The sequence below is a fragment of the Syngnathus typhle genome, linkage group LG18 (assembly GCF_033458585.1).
Source record: "Syngnathus typhle isolate RoL2023-S1 ecotype Sweden linkage group LG18, RoL_Styp_1.0, whole genome shotgun sequence".
Classification (NCBI taxonomy): domain Eukaryota; kingdom Metazoa; phylum Chordata; class Actinopteri; order Syngnathiformes; family Syngnathidae; genus Syngnathus; species Syngnathus typhle.
Window position 1 is genome coordinate 3,307,988 of NC_083755.1, and position 20,151 is coordinate 3,328,138.

Consider the following 20,151-nt stretch of genomic DNA (forward strand, 5'->3'; position numbering starts at 1 on the left):
AATATACATGAATTTACATATCATACAGTGCATGGTGAAAGAAAAAGAGGGCCCCCTTTTTCGCTTTTAAGTGTTTTTTTTTTTTTAGGTCTGTTTCCTCGGCGCTCACTGGCAGCCGCACTCGTCCACCATCATGTCCTCATGATGCCGGAGGAGCATCTCGCCGTTCTCGTAATAGAGCATGCTCAGTGGGCTCATCTTGGTGGGGGCACAGCACGGCGGGACCACTCGGCTGGGGTGGTAATGTTTGAGTAAGCTCTGCGAGGGGAGAGAGAGAGGGTGAAGGCACGAGGCAGGCGGCCATCACTTAAGTGGATGGATACAGCCATGCTATGTATGCTAAAGACCGTGCCAAATTGGTCACCCCAATTGACTTTGTTCCCGTGCATTACCATGTTTCCCACTGACCTGCATGTAGGCGTGATTGGTCGGGTTGAGGTGGGCGCCCAAGGGTCCCGGGCAGGAACCCTCACAGCGGTAAGCGTTGTACCTTTTTGGGAAGATGATCCAGGACCCCCAGCCGATGTCATTAAAATCCACATGCAGATCCACTCTGCGGCACAGGCCATCGTCGGGCCCCCGTCCGGGGGCGCCGCTCGTCCGCTTGACATGACCCCGCTTGCTCCTGCGCCTCTTTGGCCGCCCAACCTCGGCCGGACTCAAAAATTTGGAGCGCCGGGCCGTGTGAAGCAAGCTGGCTTTGGTTTTGGGGTTTCCGTCGGAGCCCGTGTGTGAGAAGATCACCAACAAGGCTCGGTGGGCGAGCTCAGGTGGCGCCGCCTCTGCCTCGCTTCTTGCCCGTTTGCGGCGCCGAACCCCAACGGGGGATTTCTGCCACAGCCAGGCAAGCAGGGGCCCCGTCATGTTGAAGACCCTCCAGCCGCCGGAGGAGGAGAGCAGGAAAGACGGGCCCAAGAGCCCCACCCGCTGTGGCTCTCGACGGCAGACGCCCGTGGCCGGGTGGCACGCGGGGCCGCGCTGGTGGTACACGGCCACCTGTGTGTCGGGGGCGCCCGGGGGGAGCCGGATTCTCAGCTCGGCCGCCTGGATCTGCTTGTCGGGCAGCAGGTCGCGGAGGTCAAATGTGACTGTCCACTGTCCGTGTCTGTACACCAACCCTGGTGGGGAGCCAGACACAAAACGGATAGTCGACTGCAGCTCATGTGCCACCAACGCGAGTTCCTTATTTTTTGAAGTGGAGGAATTTGGCAATTGAATTTGGCGCGTGTGCCTTGGAGCCACAAGGGACGCAAATTTGGAGTGGGGGTGCGCTATTATTATTCAAGGTATGGTTGAAATTAGGTTGAAAGAGCGTCTTCAAGATTTGAGCATTGAGCATCACATGATCAATTTAATCCACTCAAAGCAAACAGCCGCCAAATTGGCCAAGCGTGCAAGGTAAACCCAGCCGGCCGTTTTCCATGACGGCGGGCAGGATGGCCTTTTGCATTTCCTCCTCAGCCAAACAAATAGGTACAAGCGCTTGACACCTAACAGCGAAATGGGGGCCGAGGCCGAGGTATCAAATCCCCTCTGCTAATCTAATCAGGGCAAGTGTGAAAAGGGAGGAAAAAAAGAACTAAGGCAACTTGTGGAGTAGAGATTTGAGCAGGAGGGGGCGCGTCTGGCGAGATGCGCAATCAACATGGTGCAGCAAAAAAAAAAAAAAAAAAAGCGAGAGAGGGAGTGCGCGAGGTTTGCTTTGAGAATTAGGCTGATCCTCACCCCGAGTGGGATGTGGATTGCAGCCGCTCCGCTCGTCTGGCATCCCCTCCCACACCCCATCCACACCCTCACGCAACGCCCTGCCCTTTGCAGGAATGTCAGCCAAAATGTCTGCAAAAGTACCTTTCGCCATCAAACTCCTCACTATGTCCGCGCGCTTCTCCGCATCTTGCTCCGCCGCATCCGTCGCGTTGGCCTTGAAGTTGCGGTAGAGGTGCACCATGTAGGTGGGAAGGTGATGCGCTCCCGATGTTCCGCTTCCTCCGGCGGTGGCGGCTCCTCCGCGCTCCCGTAAGACGCGAAGCCCAGCTCCTTGGCGGGCCTGCTGCAGGTGGACTGTCCGGGTCGGCTGGTGCTGCTGGAGCAGGAGGAGGAGGACCGGCAACAGCGGGGAGGCTCGCAATGAGCGCATGTCGGCCCCCGAGAGCAATAACAATTTTGGCCCACATCTCCAGGGGTGTCTTATATACCCCCTAGACACCCCCCTCTGCACCTCCTCCTCTTACCTTCCCTCCTTTCATGTTCCACAAGTAGCTGAGAACATTAAAGGAAGTTGACATGCGTCCTCAAGACGTGCTACCTGACAGCTCAGCAGCCATTCAGCTGCTAATGAAGGCGCCTGGGCGAGCCGGGGTGCGTGTTTACAAGCAACCACCGGTTCACTTTCCACTATTATTAATTGTGATCAATTGCATGCAGTTATATACAAATAAACAACTTATAATAGATTTTTGCAAACAATTTTACAAACAATCACTAATGTTGATCATAATAGCGACTGAGAATTTGTTGATTCAATGTTTTCGTTTCCAATTTCACAGTTAAGTTGTTGTTCGTGCGCTCTCCAGTGGACGAAACAAATGATTACAGCTAGTTTTCTTGAAAAATTGCAGTTCACGTTTCGTTGATGTTCTTTTCCCACTATTTCAATATGTGCCGTACATTTGAATAACCGCTTTTCTTCTTCTTTCAGCATTGCAAGCATGAGTTATCATGTAATGAAGTTAATATTTTGCTTGAAGTTGTCATTAATCAGCCTTTTCTCCCCTGTCGTTTTTGCACATGCGCAGTTTGACGCCATTATCCCTTGTGGAATCTCTTGTCCAACTCCCCGAGAAAGAAGGGGGGGGGGCGGCAGCGTGACGAGGGAAAAGGCAAGCCACCGGCTCCATCCTGTTCCCGGTTCCCTTCGACCCCCAAACGGCTCGTTTTTGGACCCTTTTTGACGCCTCGCGAGCTGCAATGGTGAGTTCGTGTCTTGTTCAAAGTTTTTTTGATGGGGTAAGCACTTGGTTTCGTGGGCTCCGGCTCATTTCTTTCCTCGTCCTCCTTCGTTTTCTGTCTCGCCACGAAGATGCTAACTTTAGCCTCTCCCAGTTAACTCAAGTTGTTTAGAACCGTTCAAAAGAAACAACCCACAGCGTTTTCTTGAGACCAAAAACCCATGTGTTTCGAGGGCACCCGAACCCCACTCACCAGCATTTGGAAAAATGAAGAGCATAAAATATATAATAAATCAGTACATACATACATAAACCAAACCAAATTCAATAATGATCAAGGATAATGATAGAAAAAAAATAATTAAAACCGTATTGCCACGCCCCCCACCTTCAACCCCAGCGCCTCTTCTGTGTTTTGAATAATTGTCTTTTGTCTAGAATAGTTCCAAAATTCTCCAGTTGAACTTCCATGCAAATTTAGCAAAAATCTTAGTAGGAATTTGCTGTTGCCTCACATCGAGCAATATTGTTTAATTTGTCCAACGTCCATATTCCCATACCAGCGAGGACGAAGCAGAAGAATTAAGTGCCCTGCCACGAGAGGGCACATACTGTGCTTGTTGTGCTCTGGGTATGGAAACAAGGGTTCCCACGCCCTCGTCTTTGGTGGCACAGCTGTTTGAAAAAGGACAAAGAGAACTTCAAGTGTTGTGTTTCCAAACATCTGCAGCTGAAACGGGCCCCTCCTGGCATGATCAATGAATCCCAGCCAGTTTGGGGCAGCGGCTTAAAGCCGACTTATTTGCCCAGCTGCGAGCGCTGTTTGCCTGCCGCTCGGCACATGTTAAGCGCTAATGAATGGACTGATTAGACCCTCGTAGCCACTTTGGCTTACGCGATGTCCTCCGCATGCGGTCGTCAGACCCTGTCTTGTTTGCCTGCTGTCTGATGGTTTCATTCAAGTTTGGCAAAAAAAGTGATCAGGCTTTTCCTCAGTTCCTCCCTATGAAACCAAGACAAGTTTGTGAGCCACTGGTGTCTGGAGAGTCTTGTTAAAGGGTCTGCGGCGCACGAGTGCGTGTGGGAGGCAGCGTGTCGCCAGAAGGCTGCGCTTGTCGCCATTGGACGACAGCGAAGGAGGCGATGAGTAAGCCGCGCGTCCGGGACCGCCCCCGCATCCTCTTTTTACGCTGCGGCGCATGCTTGCTCCTCACCGCGCTGCACCGCCTGCACGGCAGAACAGAAAAAAAAAAAAATAGCCGTTGACGGGATGCGGGACCGCATCCTGACCTGCCTGGCGTGCCGTGAGCGGGCGCATACTGATTGATTTGCGCACATCGGAGAGACGCCAGCCGGGACGCGCGACTGAGATCAACGTTTTTTGGGGACGGCAAGTGAGGCGTTGTTGTCATCGTTTCTCCAACGGTGGACTCAGGAGCTGAGCGTCAGGTACTTCATCCCCTACACAGGCCTCACTCAAACTGAAGAGCTGACTCATAGTTCCTGACGGTGTCGTGCAGCGGTGGGTCAACGTTTGGGTCAAATGGGTTGGTAGTTATTTCAAAACAGCGTGAAAACAATTAAGTTTTTCGTCTTTGTCTCTGACGTTGAAGTGTTGCACGGGAATCGTCTTTGTGTCCCAATATTTACAGAGCCGACTGTCGATCTGCCCTTGCTCTCCAGCCCGGGCTGTAACTGGCCCCAAGTCACATTCCATCTTGGGTCCGATGTGGCCACCCTGCGCCAAGTCGCTCGAGTCGAGACGAGCCAACGTACGGCTTAAACCTCGCCGACCGCATGCGGTGGCGGTTGCGCGCAGAATGTTGCAGTCGGTCGAGGGGGCCAAAAACCTGGAATGACTGCAACTCAGTCTTCCACTGAAAGAAATTACAGACGACCGTTTAAAATCTAGAACTGCAAAATCTTTTTTTTTAGTCGCTTGTTACTGGGCGGAAGCGCGACCGCAGGATTGCTCATGTTCATAGCACCAGCACGCTTTTTTCTCTTTCTGCCAAGCAATCGAATTTGTTTGCAAAATAGCGTTTTGATGCCCAGAACTTGGGAACAATGCATTGAAGGGTTCTCTACGGTACAGAGGAAGTCTGAGCTCATTTCCCTGCCGCATCCATTTTGGAGCGCAGGAAGTGGCAATGTCCTGCGCTGACACGCGTGTGCAACCTCAAAGAGGATGTTGCAAAGCTTCCTCTCAAGGTGCGCCTCCTCTCGAATGGTGTCATGCCTTCGGCAATTTGAAATGCGCTCGTTTCACATGGCAACAAATTTGGGAGACATCCCAAATTGTTCTACGTTTCTGTCCGTAGAAGCATGGCATCCTTTCTCGGGCCAGCGACAGCCAGATGCATCCTGCAGCTGCAGGCTCCTTCCTGCCTCACGCCGCTTTTGTCCCCAAGACGATGGCACGCCGAGGTCGGGACGCCGGTGGAATTTCAATGGGCCACCCCTGAATGGCCCTACGCTGGCAGGAGCGTCGGGTCGGTCGCCATGGTTTTCTTCCACCCGTCGCGCGCTTTGGATTCAAAAGGGGCAGGCATCCAGAGTACGGCTCGCCGCACAGCTGACTTTTCTTGGGGTGGGTGGGGCGTATTCTTCATGTCCTTTCAAAATAGCCAGCGTCTTTGTTTATGTATTTAAATAAAATGATGGCTGCTGGGAGCAAGGTCTCGTACAGCCAACGTGACTTGGGCGTCAGCCATCTGGCCACCAGATGCACCGCTCCAACGTTCTGTCTTCCTTTTCCTCTTTTCTTTATGCAACCTCCCCCTAGTAGGACGACATGTGAAAGGGACGGACGGACGGGGCATTGGTGGGTCTCCGTCGTCCCGCGTGGGCTCTAGAAAGAACTTTGCAAAGGCTTTGACTTGTTTGCTTTTTTTGTCCTTGCGGTAGGCTGATTCTAGTAAATGAGAGGCTGGAGATGCTTTTGGTATGTGGTGAGGACTCAAATAGATTTGGCTATATTCGGCAATACTTGCCATTATGGAATGACAACTGGTGGACTGAAATATTTACTTCAGGATGGGACTATTTCTGGGAATTGGGACCACACCTCAGGGAAAAGGGGTTTCTTATGAACTTGAAGGTCCACTTGGGTCGGAAAACAAGAGGAGAGCAGCGGCGGCTCACCCAGCACTCGATTTCACATCCAGTCTCGAGCCTCCGTCCAAAAGTAGACTTCACAGACACGTCCGCCCATGTCCCTCTTGTTGATAGACTCCATCGGTTTTGCTTTCAATCCGCGGTTGCACGCTATGGCCTGAAGAATGTAAAAAAAATAAATAAAAATTGGTCACACCAAAGTGCAGTTTCCAAAGTTAAATTGCCAAACAGATAATTTGATGTAAATCCTGTTTTGCTGAACACTACGCCTGTCCACAGCATCAGGCTTTGGGCATTATTTATGTATTTATTTTGGTATCAATAGTTGTACTTCCTGTTTGTTAGTGTGCTTGCTTTGTGCCCCGCAGCCACGGGCGGAGTATGGGTACGACTGCCAGTGCAGCTCCGCCGCCGTCGCCGCTTGAAGGTGTCCTCGGCAACGGGATGGCCGACGGCAGGCCGTCGCTCGGCATGAGCCCCTTTCACACCGCCGGCGTGCACAGCAACAAGGCCAAGTCCATTATCACCAACAAGGTCGCACCCGTCCTCATCACGTAAGTCCCTCCTCGAATACGTCTTCTGTGGATTGGCTGTCGATCCCCTTTGATCACCACGGAAGGATTTTGGGAGCCTAGACACCCCACCCCCACCCCTTCCCCCCTGGGTCATCTCATTTGTCAGCGTAGGCTTTGTAAACGTTGACTGGTAATTGAATTGACTCCTCACACCATGCTGCCGTGTGTGTGTGCGTGTGCGTGCGTGTGTGTGTATGTGCGTGTGTGCAGGTATAACTGCAAGCAAGAATTTCAGATTCACGATGACATCCACAAGAGCAACTACAAAGTGGGACGGCTATCGGACGCCATGCCCGAGCATTACCTGGTGCAGGTACTACGTAGGAATTACAGACACACACACACACACACACACACACACACACACGCACACACGTATATGGAAAGGCATGCAGCGCGGTGCAAGCACATTGTCATGCGGCGTTTTATGAGGCAGTGGGGGTGGATTGTATCAGGAAGGCGTGGTGTCGCTTTTCTCAGGATTTTGATGTGCCCCCTCACTTGCTTGCTTGCTCACCTTGATACTTGATCTTTCATGGCATCTTTTCGCACTTGCAGTTTGCTTTCTATCCACCCATCAAAGGTGGCAATTGTCTTTTGTTATCTTCAATCTCAAAGGATATGCAATCGTTTGTCCAAACTGCTCTCTGATTAAAAAAAAAGAAAAAATCCTCCCAGCATGCAAGCAGTGACCTAAATAGCATTTTTGCGCACGTTCAAAACCAAACACTAGCCACCAATTAACGCATTTCCTACCCTGTAATCTCTTGGGCATCAGTGCCAATGTGAATGACGACGATGGCACATTTGACCGCTGTGATAGATTTCCTCGCCAGTAAAGCAAAAGCCATGTCCTTTTTGCTGCAGGTTGAAATGTGAAACCACTAGATGGCAGCAGACACTAGACAACTGTTTGCCAACATGGCACAATTTTGATGGGAAATTTCATAGCGCACCACCAAACTCTAGTGTCAGAAAGAAATGAAGTGACGCGAATAAAAAGCGGCGATTTTATGCTATTTTGACTTTTTTCATCCAGCTTCTATTCTGCTTAGCTTCCAATTTTGAACCATTCACTCTCACAAGCACACCTCTGGAGAGCCGAGTGGGAAGGACGTGTGCTTATTGTGCCCTTTTCTACCAGGCTGAGTTCTTCATGGTGCAGGACGTGTACAGCAAAGCGGACGTCCTCAGCACGACTGGCTCCTTCGGAGCGCCCAACTTCCGGCGGGTGAAGGGATCGTACCAGCTCTACGGGATGGGTCAGCCCAGCCTGAACGGATTCAAGCGGGTCTTGCAGATGCTCCAAGCACAAGGACACGAGGTCACCTACCGTCTTTGGTGCTTTCGGAGCACGTAGGTGGCACTTCAATTCTGCTCCTCTGATGTTTCTTGTCCTTTGTTTCCCCGGCCTGCCAGGAGGTTGTTTTTGTCTGCGTGCGAGAAGAGCCGGTGGTCTTCCTGCACAAGGGCGACGACTTTGTCCCGTACACTCCCAGGAGGAAGGAGAACCTCCATGAGAATCTCCACGGACTGGAAAAGGAGGAGCCGGTGGAAATGCTGGAGCTTACCATCAGGAAGGAGGTGACTTGGACTTGGGCTTGGCTTCTTTTGTTTGGCATGATGGCATGTGTTAAAAACTAAACAAAACAAAATTACAAGCAAAACAGAGGTAAGGAAAAAGATTGAAATTGGAGAGTGAATTTTTGTTAAGAAAAACAAAGCATTTAAGGTCACCGCCCCCAGTCACTCAACGTTGTTTTTTTTTGGTATGGTCGTAAAGTGCTCTTTTTATCTTTCATCCTTTCTGTTAGCTGCACGACTTTGCCAAGCTGAACGAAAACATCTACTACGTTTACAACGACATTGAGTACCTGAAAGGCGAGCCTCAGAAGATGGCGATCACATGCGAGGAGGACATCCACGTGACGGAGGAGGTTTACAAGCGGCCCGTGTTCACCATGCCGGCCTACAGGTGCTCGCCGCTCTCCTTCGGCCATCGCTCGGCAACCGCTGACCGCATTTGTGCTCGTCTTCTTTGCAGCTATTACAGATTACCGCTACCTGTCGAAGGAGCGCCTTTGGAAGAAGACTTTGATGCTTTTGTCAACATCCTCAGGGTGAGCCCAACTAGCCTTGTTAAGCATCAGTCAGGTTCGATAACTATTGTCGTCGTTTCGTCTATCTATCCGTCGCCCTCCCAGGAGAGTCCCGGCTTGTCCCTGCAACGCGACATGCCACCCGCGCCGCCCGCGCTGCTCTTCAGCTGCCAGGTGGGCGTGGGCCGCACCAACTTGGCCATGATCCTGGGCGCCCTGGCCATCAACCGCCTCCAGGGCAACTTGCGCCCCCAGTCTCCGTAAGGGCTCATTAGCCATTATTAGTCCGTATTTGTTGAAAAGTTAAACTTTTTATTGCCATACAACAATTGTGTCCTTGTAGAATTGTGGAGCCGGCGGAGGCCCTTCCGGAGGCCAGACCTGTTTTCCGCATCATCCAGTCTCTGGTTGCCAGGCTGCCAAATGGACAGCAAATCCTTGAGGAGGTGAATTTCTCTCACCAGATTATATTCAGGGATGGTGGAATGGTGACACCTATGTGTGTTTGCGTCGTCAGGTGGACCAGGCCATTGAGCTGTGTTCGCAAATGCACAACATCAAAGAAGCAATATACGAGAACAAAAGTAAACTGGAGGGCCTCGGAGATGATTATCAGATCCAGGTTGGTGCTTTTCTCTGTTCCTACCTGGGAGTCTCCTCCTTGGTGAATTGTACATTTACAACCAAGGTAAAATTAGAAAAAAAAATAGCTGCAATAGATTTTTCTGAATTTAGAATGAAGCCTGACAAATGTTCTTCCTGTGTTGCATGTCAGGGAAACAGCACCAAAGAGTACTTCCTCAGCAGAACCCGGCAGAGCTTGGAGCGCTACTTCTACCTGATTGTGTTTAACGCATACCTCCACGAACAGGTGAGTGTCTTCAATGAGTGCTCGCTCTCCCGGCCGCTAAAGCCGCGTGTCGCCATTGCAGTATCCCCAGGCCTTCGTGTCCAACTTCAGCCAGTGGATGTGCCGCCACACTTGGCTCTACCGCCTGCTGGCCCGGATGGACCTTTCTGAGCTATCGGCGTCGCCTGAGCTGGTCACCAGAGGAGCCCGTGTCTTGGTGAGCCTCCGCTGAGGGACTATTGGGGAATATTTCCCCACAATGAGTAGTTTTCAAATAATTATTCAACATGGGAAATGTCTTAGAAAGAATAATTTTACATTAAAAAGTCATTTTTTTTTATATTTAATTGACCATGAAACTGCACGATTTGTTTGTTGTGCAGGTGGCCGGCGAGTATTTAGCACCCGACGTCCTGAGCACCGCCAAGGAGATGAAGGCGCTCAACTTCAGACGCGTGCCCAAGATGCCCGTGTACGGAATGGCGCAGCCCACGTCCGAGGTGGCGCGCAAACCCCGCCCCAACGTTACTTTTTGTTTTTTCCTTTTGAACAAATTGTCTATTCTTGATTGCGGTATTTTTCCTATTGATGCCCCGCTCGAAACAAAAGTTCTTTTTTTTTTTCGTGCGTGTGTGCGCAGGCGGCTGGAGCCGTGCTGGCTCACCTGATGGACGAAAAGCGCAAGCACAGCCGCGTTCTGTGGGTCAACCTGCAGGAGGAGCTGCTTGTCGAAGCCAACGGGCAGATCTTCACCCCCAGGGAGCCCTCGCGCTTGGATCAGCACATTGCCGTCCCGGCGTCAGACCCGCTCGTCATTGAGGTCAGGAGGGAACGTTTTCAGGGAATAACATTGCTGCATATGCCAACTCACTTGTTCTGGACCTTAGAAGCTGGAGGCGTCCCTGAAGGACGAGATCTTGCGAGCCCAGAAGTGGTTGGAGGTGACTCTGGAGCAGGAGAAGCAGATGAAGATGTTCAAGAGCGTCCTGACGGCACAGGAGGTCTTGGTGCAGCACAAGAAGGCCACGCCAGCCCTCAGCTACAAGCGCGTCCCTCTGCCCGACTGCGCCGGCCCTCAAGAGGAGGTAGCCGCGAACACTTTGAGCCACAAAACCCTTTTGACAAATCGAGTTACTCAACGTTCGTGCAGGATTTTGACAAGCTTCTGGACGCCATGAAGAGCTCGCTGGCCGAGGACTCGCGCTCGGCCTTCGTCTTCAACTGCTCCAACGGCAAAGGCAGGACCACCACGGCCATGGTGCTGTCCGTGCTCACTCTGTGGCACTTCAACGTACGGCGCGCCGCTCGCTCTCGCCTGACCGCACGATGAATTGGACCAAGACGCCCGTTTCTTGTCGCCCGCAGGGCTTTCCGGAGTTTCCCGAAGACGAAATCGTGAGTGTCCCTGATGCCAAGTACACCAAAGGGGAATTTCAAGTAGGTTGTCACACACACACACTTTTTTCCCCAGCTGATAATAAATGTCTGGATAGTCACATGTAAAAATACATTAAATATATATACATATACCCTTTTTTCCCCATCCATCTTTCCACGTCAACTTCTCCAAAGTAGTTTTACTTAGTTTTATTCCAAACACAAAAGAAGTCCACTTTATTTTTGTTTTGCTTTTTTTGGGCTCTATGATTATTTCTGTCTTGATGTGGTAACACATTGGGGAAAAAGAACATTTCTCTGAGCGTTTACTTTCTGCTGTGCCTTGATGAACGCAATTAATCTTGAATGTAAACCAGCATCTTCTGGCGGTGTGGCCGGGGTTGCCATGGAACAAGAATATTTTATCCCTCCCCCCCCAAAAAAAAAATTGTTGTGCAATGGCCTCAACATGCCACAAGATGGCCCTAAAGCCACATTCGCCTGTGAATGGTCCTCCTGCGTGCTTCTCCAACCATCCCTGGTGTAAGATGTTATCATTGTTTTTTCTTGACAGGTGGTGATGCAGCTGGTACGTCTACTCCCCGACGGCCATCGGATGAAGCGAGAGGTGGACATGGCCCTGGACTCAGTGTCTGAGACCATGACGCCCATGCACTACCACCTTAGAGAGATCATCATCTGCACCTACAGACAGGTGGGGGGCCACACTTTACACCTCAAAAGGAACTTGCAGACGTGCACAGTCCATCCGTCACAACATGCAAAATAAACTTAAATATTTCTCAAACGCGAGTGCACTCACCGTTGGTGCCCCCGAGAGGGGGCCGGGGAGCCTGCTGTGCTCCTTTTTCCCCCCCCTACCTCACATGAATGAGAGGGATGTAGGCACGAGTGGCCGAGCGTGGAAAAATTGATCATGATGTAATTTAATGGAAGCCACTTGGATGAATTAGAGCCAAGAGAAGCAGCAGAGGAAATGAAATGTTCCTCAATATCCGTCACAGGATTTTCAGATAGCTCATCTGTCGCTTTTTTGCTTGTTGCAAAGAAAATGCCCTGACAAAATGCAAGTCTTGATTAACAATTGGCGAAATTTGTACTCCCGATTGGTTTCGACCGTTTTTCTTATTCCAAGCTAACAAAGCTGTAGGAGAACAAAAGGAGCTTATGGCAGACAAGCTCTGCTTTATGCTTTTTGGAACAATGTCATCATTGCGCCTCCGCGTACCATCAGCTGTTGCTGCAGAGGTGGGAGGCACCCGGACCCGCTCGGCAGGCCGTCAATGGCCCTTATTGTCTTCGGCCAATGTCTGTCACTCGGCGATTTTTCGTGGAAAAGAATCCCTTGCGGCGCTCGCAAAGGTCAATTGCTTGCAACTTCCATTTTCAGAGTCGATAGGAAAGGGACAGCGGGGGGTGAGATGCTGAAGGGATGGAATGATTCATGGAATGATTCATCGAAGCCAGCGTGGTCTAATGGCGAGCTGGTCTAATTTCAGACTTCGATGGTTCAATCAATCATTCGACTATGAAATACGTAGGTTGAAGCCAAATAAATCTCTGCAACTGTATTTATCTTGGACTTTGCTGCTGACGCAAATGAGCTAGCAGAGTTCAAATCCGAGTCGAGATGAGGCCGGATTTGTCCAGAGGCCATGCGTTGGCACTGCCCCTCCCCCCTTTTCCGCTTTGCTTGGAAGCAGCGGCAGGCCAGGTGCTAAACAGTGCCAGATGTTGCCGGAAGAGGGGGAAACCGCACTCCGCTTCCCAGCCCCCCTCCTCCACTTTGCCAGTGGTTGGAAAAGATGCATTTTTACTCTGAAACCCGAAAGCTTCAGAGGGGCCCACTCAAGGGGCTTTGCTGTAAATCTCTGCGCTGCCAACCAGCCGTGACCCCCGCATGGGGCACATGCAGCACTCGGGAGGCCAATTGCGGTCATTGGTTGCCCGTGATTGTCGACATTGCCATTTCATCGATGGCTTTGACACTGGCATCACTTTTGTCTGTGTTCCATCATGTCAGTCAAACGTTTTTCACACGCGACTGACATGCATAGGCACTTTTTTTTTCTTTCTGGGACTAGTTAAGTTCAACAGAAAAAAAATTACAAGTTGGTCAATAGGCAATCGATGGAGGCTTCAATGTCCACAGTGACACGGCACGTGAAAGAATGCATATGCATATTTTCTCATCACGTGGGTCTTGCCGCACATCTCATGCATCTGGCTGGCTCCTGAAATGCACAAATTAAGGACGAACGAGGGCAGATCGCAGCGTGTCCAAAAAGACGGGCCCCCGCGGTTTGGACGGGGGATGGAAAAATATTTGGGGAAAAGGGAGAAGGCCTTGCGAGCAGTTTCTCCAAGGAAAATCCGGGAGACGTCTCCTGGAAAGATGGAGGATGGGAGTGCAAGCGGAGTTGAATGCTTCCCAGGAACGTGCACGTTTTCTTAGCTTTGTAACATTACGTGCTAGGGGTGTAAATCGCGGGTTTTGTCACGATACGATATCATATCGATACAAAGACTCACGATACGATATTTGCCGATATCTTAAAGCCTGCTGTGATTCATTCACGATATATCACGATATAGTGCTCTACGATCGATTTTTTTTTTTTTTTTAAATAAAAAATATAGAACAATATCCTGATTTATAACAATTCATACGCAAAATCAACAAGGTACTGCAAACTCTTTATTTAGGAAATTACAAGAGTATTGTAGTATACAAAGTGCTTATTCTAACACTGAACTTTGATGTCGTGTTTTTTCTTTAAATGTGCGGCGAGATTTGTGCTCCCTGAATATTTGATCACCGCATGGCAGGATTTACAAACTGCACGTGTCTTGTCCGTTGAGCCATCTTTTCTTTGGAATCCAAAGTGCTTCCAAACGAATGACTTGAAGCCTAAAGGGGAGCAAATTTCCTCGTCTTTTTGGACACTAGCCATAGCACCAGCCCAGGAGCCGCGTACTAGTTGTCGACTCCCCTTCCACGTGCCTGCTCTGCTCACAACACAACAACGCCGCGCACTGCTCCCGGAAAAAGGAAGCAAGCAACAATGAACTGGATTTCAAAATAAAGTCGCGTCTAATGTCCGAAGTCAAACACGGTGATATAAATCGATGTTTACGTTTAGCATGGATGCCAATAAATCGTAGAGCATTATATCGATTAATCGATGTGTATCGATGAATCGTTACACCCCTATTACGTGCTACTGTCTGTGGGATGACTTTAATGTGAAGAAACTTGACATTTGCCACAGACTAAAAACACTCCGGGACTGACTCTTGTCCTAAGTCTTGCAGTAGCTGTCTCATTGTTTTTTCATCCCAATTGTGAGCGATCGAGCTCACGTCCTCGCCCTCCTGCCGACTTTGCAAAGTGCTGCGCTCGCCTTGACGTGTGCGCACACGTCCAGCCTAAACAACCCAATGTCCCCTTTGGCCTGACCTTCTGTAGCCCCCCAGGGTGACCTTTCAGTCGTCCTCGCGCACTTCTATTTTCTGCCCAATTGACACACGAAGAACGTCGGAACTTATTCAAATGTTTTTCATAGCTGCGTAATTTGCACGAGGAGTAAAGATGCACGTAAACGAAATGAATTGTATGCATCGCGAGGGTCCCAACTGATGATTTTCCAAGCTGTTCCCGAGGCGCTCTTTCACTTGCTTGCACTTCCTTGTCCTTCAGGTACAAGAAGGGGGTGGTGGGAGGCTGCTTTTGCCTGAGGCCTTCCTCAAGCCTGCAATTCTGATACAGCGAGTACCTGCGGGAATTGAATACCGATGGCGAAAAAGAGGAATTTGCAGGCAGCAGTCCACTCTCCAGACCCTTTTGCTCTTTGTCCAGACATTGAAAATGCATCCATGATACACACACACACAAGTCATCATGAGGATTTTTTCTTTTTGTGCAGCATTTGAGCCAACGTTCAAGCTATGCATTCTCCCGGGGGTCATGACGCACGAGACTTAACAGAGTCGCAACCGCAAGAGTACAGACTTGCATTAATTTGCTGCTCTTCTACACGATGCGGTTTCCAGCCAGCCAGCTCCAAGAAATCCACCTCTACTTGCGGGGGATTTCACAGTGACGATGTGGCTGAGCAACTGGAAAAAGACAGATGAGCGCAATCTGTAGAAGCCATTAACATGGAGGCGATGGCTGCTCGCTACTGAAGCCAGATATCTGTTTTGTCAAATGTTAGCTGCAAGTTTGATTGTTTCTTGTTCTACAAATAAGGCTCCAAAAATGTCTGCCCTCCCAAAAATGCAAACTCAAGTCAAGTCTGACCGGATTCCTCCAGCTCTGATTAGCTTTACAATGGGACAGAGATGGATTTTTGACAATGTTGACAAAAGATATCCCCCTCGCCTCCGTATCCTAATTCAGTACAGCCGTGGCATTTGCTCCTGCTTCTCAGATGCGCTATTTGAAAATGCCAAATTCGTCTCATTGGAGGGAAAGCCATGTTTGCAAACGAGGCTTTGTTTTTCCGCAGATCAAAGGTGGCAAATCGGAGAAGGAGTGCCATCAGCTCCTGCTGAAGAGCCTCCAGTATCTGGAGCGCTACATTTACCTCATCCTCTTCAACACTTACCTGCACCTGGAGAAGAAGGACTCCTGGCAGCGCTCCTTTGCACTCTGGATGGAGCAGGTAATTGCCATTGTTGTTTGTTCACATGGAGGGGGGGCAGTGGGTAAACTCTTCCTCGACATAAAAAAAACTCAATGACCTAAGTCAAATTGCAGAAAATATCGCATATTGCATATGCCAAACAGCAAATGTGTCTTTATTTATTCAAAGTGGGGAAAGCGGACCAACAAATACAAGCTCTTTGTTGTGATTCTGCCAGAAAGTCCCCGGGAAACACGGGCCACAGCAAAAGAATGATTGAAATTCGGCGGCTGAAAATCTCCGCCGCCTTTTTGTCCTTGTTGGGGCGGAATGAAAGCGGGGCGGAATTCCAAAATGGACTGGAATAATCAGTGAGAAAACAGCTGTCAGAAAAATATGCTCGCTCAATGGAGGCATGTCCATCCTGTTATGAATATCAAATACGCGCTCGGCGTCTCAAAAATGTGCTCGCTCACGTTGGGAACCCGCACGGAAGATTGCATAGCAAAGCCTTCCCGTTCTCCCCGCTCTGTTCAAAAGTGACACGTGACAAAGGAAAGGATACCATGAAACATTTCCTTCCTTTGCAAACAACAGCACCATTGGTGTCACCGCAGGGGTCCGTCTCGACAATCCTTCCCAATGGCATTGAGTGAAGGGAGAACAGACGAGTGCGAGACCTCATCTAGGTGACATTACCGTGACATTTAGGGACGTCGCCTTCATCGGGAAGCCACACTGTAGCACATTTTAAAAATGAACCTTCTGCTCAGCGGATCTTCATTTTCACTGATGGTCAACACAGCGGCAGCCAGCCAGCTTGGCAGCCAACCCCTGGGGAAAAAAGAAAAATAAAAGCTTAGGCACCGCTTAACTTTCTGTCACTCTGAGCTGTCATCAGCGTGGCCAACGTGTGGAGTGGCCTACATGCTGCTGAGCCTGGCGCCTTCCCAACCAATCACGGCTAAATGGCCCGCGGGCACGATCGTTAGCCTGTCACCAGTGACCGTGGCGGGATCGTCCATGACAAGCCCCAAGTGTCAGGGGTGGTGGCGGGGGGTCTTCATCGCCACACACACACATTGTTACGCAAGCTGCCCTCTTTGATGGTTGGTGACTGTCCAGCCCCAACATGACCTGGCTCTAATTTAATAGCAGCCCTGAAGGCAGGAGCCCATTATTCACAGTCACACATGGTGGTGACACACATGGAGTCTCTTATAATATGAAGCCCCATGCATGTAATGGGGGGAAGATTGTATTTTGTGGCCCCATACACAGTACTGCGGCTCACAAAAGTGAGCTCAAAATTTTTTGTTGCGATTTTAACAATAGTTATGGACCCTCGCACATTGGCGGTTTAGCTTTTGTGAAGTCATATTTTTGGGGGAAGTTCTGTCTGTGATGGGTGGGTGTACCCCAGGGCTCTTCTACGGAGCCTCTAACTTTCCCCATGGTTATTATTGACTCGCCCAACAATCTGTTCTGAATGCCACTGTGTGTTTATCATATAATCATTTATTCCATGAAAGACGTCTCACCAATTCATACTAACAAAATTCAGAATTAGTTTTATCAAGATGAACTTTTTCCTACCAAGAAATCTTATGGTACGCTCTGTCAGAGATTCTTTTCTTCAAGGGTGAAATTGGACGCCGCGCTTTTTAAATAGATTGATTGGAATCATTTTCCTCACTCACTTGCATCTATCCCATTCTTTTCATCATTCATCCATTTTAACTTGCATCAAACCATTCTGTGCTTGAAGAGAAAAAAAACCCACCGCCCTTGGTTCGATGCCCATTTTTGGGTGGGGGACAACATTTTCCATGTGACTTCTTTTAATCTCATCCAAGATACTGTGTTTGTTCCCGCTACCACCAAACATTTTTCTTTCCTAGTTTGTACTATGACTTTCTTCTGTCTGACGTACAGTTTGTGCCTGCATGCGCCGCATATTTGTTTCAATGTCTAAAACCAATCAGTTGGCTGCATGTTGATGTATGACGCGTACATCTTCTCACTTAATCTTGCACACGCTGCTCTGTTTGGCACGGGCCTTTTGTCTTAGCCCTCGCTGATTGTGGCGGATATGCTCCTTTTGGATCCGCAAAGTCCTGCGCATACATTTCTTTGGGGTTACTAGTATGGCAGAGGTTTTTTGTCCTTGTGTTGGCTCCTCATCTCAAGGGGCTGTTTCAGAAGAAGAATAAAGCTACGTGCGACATTGCAGTGACGCAAGGCCACATAAACGGCCCCAACATTTTTGTGTCCTTGGATTCATCGAGGCCCCGTGTGGTCTCGTCGGCAGGTGGCCTCCAGGGCGGGAGTCTATGACGTCCTCAACCGGCTGAGCTTCTCCGAGTTCAAGAGCTCGCCGGACCGCGTCTCGCCGGCCCAGCTGGCCCGGCTGCGCTGGCGCTGGCAGCAGCAGAACCTCCGTCCGGAACTTCCTTTCCGAGGGCATTTCCTCTGAGGGGAAGCGCGCCGGCACGTGGACTCGAGTCTCTCTTTGAATGGCATGTGATTTGACAAACCTTGACTTTGACGGTAAAGGCGTGGGAGGCAGATCTGACGTGGCGTCGCGTGACGGTGTACTAACTTGCTGCCCGAACCTTTTCCAGGGTTTTGATTGTTTACAGTCTTAGCAGGTGGAATTTACTTAGTTGCTCATCAAACTTACTTCCTCTTCGAGCTTTTCTCACCATAGTCCTTGTCAGTTTTTCCTCACAAGGTTTGGACTTGTCAAGTTCGAACTTTGTTCTTGAACGACTTTGTGTTATTTCTTTTCCTATGATGACTTCTCTTCAGAATACTTTGACTTGAGTCTTAGAAAATGACAACTTATTTACTAAACTGTATTTTTTCGCATAAAATTAAAACTTTTGTTCTCTGCATGTTATGACTTAAGTGCTTTATTCTCATTTAAAAAATAGAAGATGACCTTTTCATTCCCGTGGGAGTTTGACTTTATTCTCATTGAATGACAGTAATTATTTCTCGTGATATTATCTGTCCTCATGTTTTTCCTTTTTTTTTTTTTGTGGCCTCCCTGGCGACTTATCGCCTGCTCATCTGGTAGTGCGGGTATCTCGCTGTCTCATTTCTTGATGCGAGGAGGCAGACAGATGCGGCTTTGTCACCCCCGGCTCGACGGGCTCGGCGCTGGCGTCTTGGCTCGGCCGTAATGAGGAGCTTAGCCGGATCAAACGCCCTAATCTGGCCGGCTCGGCTTTTTCATGTGGACGGCTCTCCGTCCCAAAGTGTCCCCCGGCGAGCTCTTTGAAAGTCGGATACCCCGGCTCGCTTCCCATCTTGTCTTATCTCAGCAGTGAGGAAGTTGTCCTGGGGCGAGGGGGTGAATGTGGGCGGTATGTTATTGCAGCAGAACTCTCAAAGTAATTTTTCCACTTTTTTTGCTGGTCATTCTATGATTTGATTCTGGCTGTTTTCAACTTCATTCTCCTCAAATGACAAAGCCCTTTTCTCATAATATCCCGACGTGTATCGTATAGATTAGATGTGTTTGATGCCACTTTTTTTTTTACTAACCGCCGCAGTATAACACCAAGTGCAAAGAGGGGGGCGGGGGCGCCTCGGATGCTACAAGGCCCCCTTCCTTCTCTTTGAAAGCTTCTTTGTGATCCGCTACGCCGTGAAACCCGACCCGAAGGTGGTGAAGGGTTTCAAGATTACGGTGGACAATGGGCGCCATTGACAGGCGGGAGGTGGCCGGAGGATGTCACAAAACAGACGGACGGGAGGTGAGAGGCGACGCACGCCGACATTGTTTTCAAAAGATCGTTGTAATCTGAAATTTAAGATGCTCAAATTCACCTATTACACACCTGGCTGCACAAGTTAATGAAAAACCTTTGCCGGATGTAGGAATACCGAAATCCGTTCCTTCCCAAGTCAGCGTGTCCTATACGTGCCAAAGTTTATGGCCCACGCAAAAAAATATGTCAACACGCCCATATAGCAAGTCAGTAATTAGTTTTGAGAGTCGACATTGAAATAGTGTCCAAACATATTTTTTTGGCCTTTGGACACTGAAGCTGTCAGTGTCCACGGGCGGGTCAAGGCCAGACAGGCAGAATTACACAAGTCGCTGGCTTTGCCACTCGGCACAACAAGACGTGCAGCTGCTTTGCATTGTCTCCAACCCCCCCTCAAAAAAATGCATATTTTCTCAGCACGCTGGCACTTTTCAGCTGACGGTGTCAAAGACGCCCGCTTGTGCTAATCAAGGCCAGAAGCGAATCTTTCCAAGTTGGTGGGATTAATTACATCCCGGGAGGGGAGCAGATGTCTGACGTGAAGTTTGGATGTGGAAATTCTTCGTTTTCTTTCTCTTCCTCCTGTTCTCCGTGTGTGTATATGTGTGCGTGCAGCAAACCACAGCAGTCGCTTGGATGGCGCAGGCAGTCATTTGCCCCAACAAGCTTCTAATTGAACGCTAGGCTAGATTGCGGAATGCACTCGGGACGGAAAAAGCGCACAAAGCGTCATCCTTCCCATATCGCACTTCTTCCA

At 49.6% G+C, this 20,151-nt stretch overlaps 2 protein-coding genes across 7 annotated transcripts; one reads left to right on the forward strand and one right to left on the reverse strand.

Annotated features, from left to right (window-relative positions):
- Window positions 1–105: 105 nt before the first annotated feature.
- Window positions 106–2,875, reverse strand: ndr2 (nodal-related 2). Its single transcript, XM_061304746.1, has 3 exons — window positions 1,849–2,875; window positions 409–1,118; window positions 106–258 (listed from the first exon to the last, which is right to left on the reverse strand). The coding sequence occupies exons 1-3, from the start codon at window positions 2,135–2,137 to the stop codon at window positions 106–108; spliced, it is 1,152 nt and encodes a 383-aa protein (XP_061160730.1). The 5' UTR covers window positions 2,138–2,875.
- Window positions 2,818–18,512, forward strand: pald1a (phosphatase domain containing paladin 1a). Of its 6 annotated transcripts, none has more exons than XM_061304735.1 (21): window positions 2,844–2,970; window positions 5,270–5,440; window positions 6,434–6,619; window positions 6,851–6,953; window positions 7,785–7,964; window positions 8,060–8,224; window positions 8,455–8,615; window positions 8,685–8,760; window positions 8,845–8,999; window positions 9,083–9,185; window positions 9,257–9,361; window positions 9,515–9,610; window positions 9,672–9,806; window positions 9,973–10,089; window positions 10,230–10,409; window positions 10,477–10,674; window positions 10,740–10,880; window positions 10,955–11,026; window positions 11,541–11,681; window positions 15,499–15,654; window positions 17,927–18,512. In XM_061304735.1, the coding sequence occupies exons 2-21, from the start codon at window positions 5,274–5,276 to the stop codon at window positions 18,089–18,091; spliced, it is 2,802 nt and encodes a 933-aa protein (XP_061160719.1). In that variant the 5' UTR covers window positions 2,844–2,970; window positions 5,270–5,273; the 3' UTR covers window positions 18,092–18,512. The 6 variants fall into 6 exon arrangements, 5 of the variants coding, with proteins under 5 accessions (XP_061160721.1, XP_061160719.1, XP_061160718.1 ...); XR_009718774.1 differs by lacking the exons at window positions 2,844–2,970; window positions 17,927–18,512 and adding exons at window positions 4,138–4,397; window positions 14,688–15,199 and having other exon boundaries at window positions 15,499–15,639; XM_061304734.1 differs by lacking the exon at window positions 2,844–2,970 and adding an exon at window positions 4,139–4,397.
- Window positions 18,513–20,151: the final 1,639 nt, after the last annotated feature.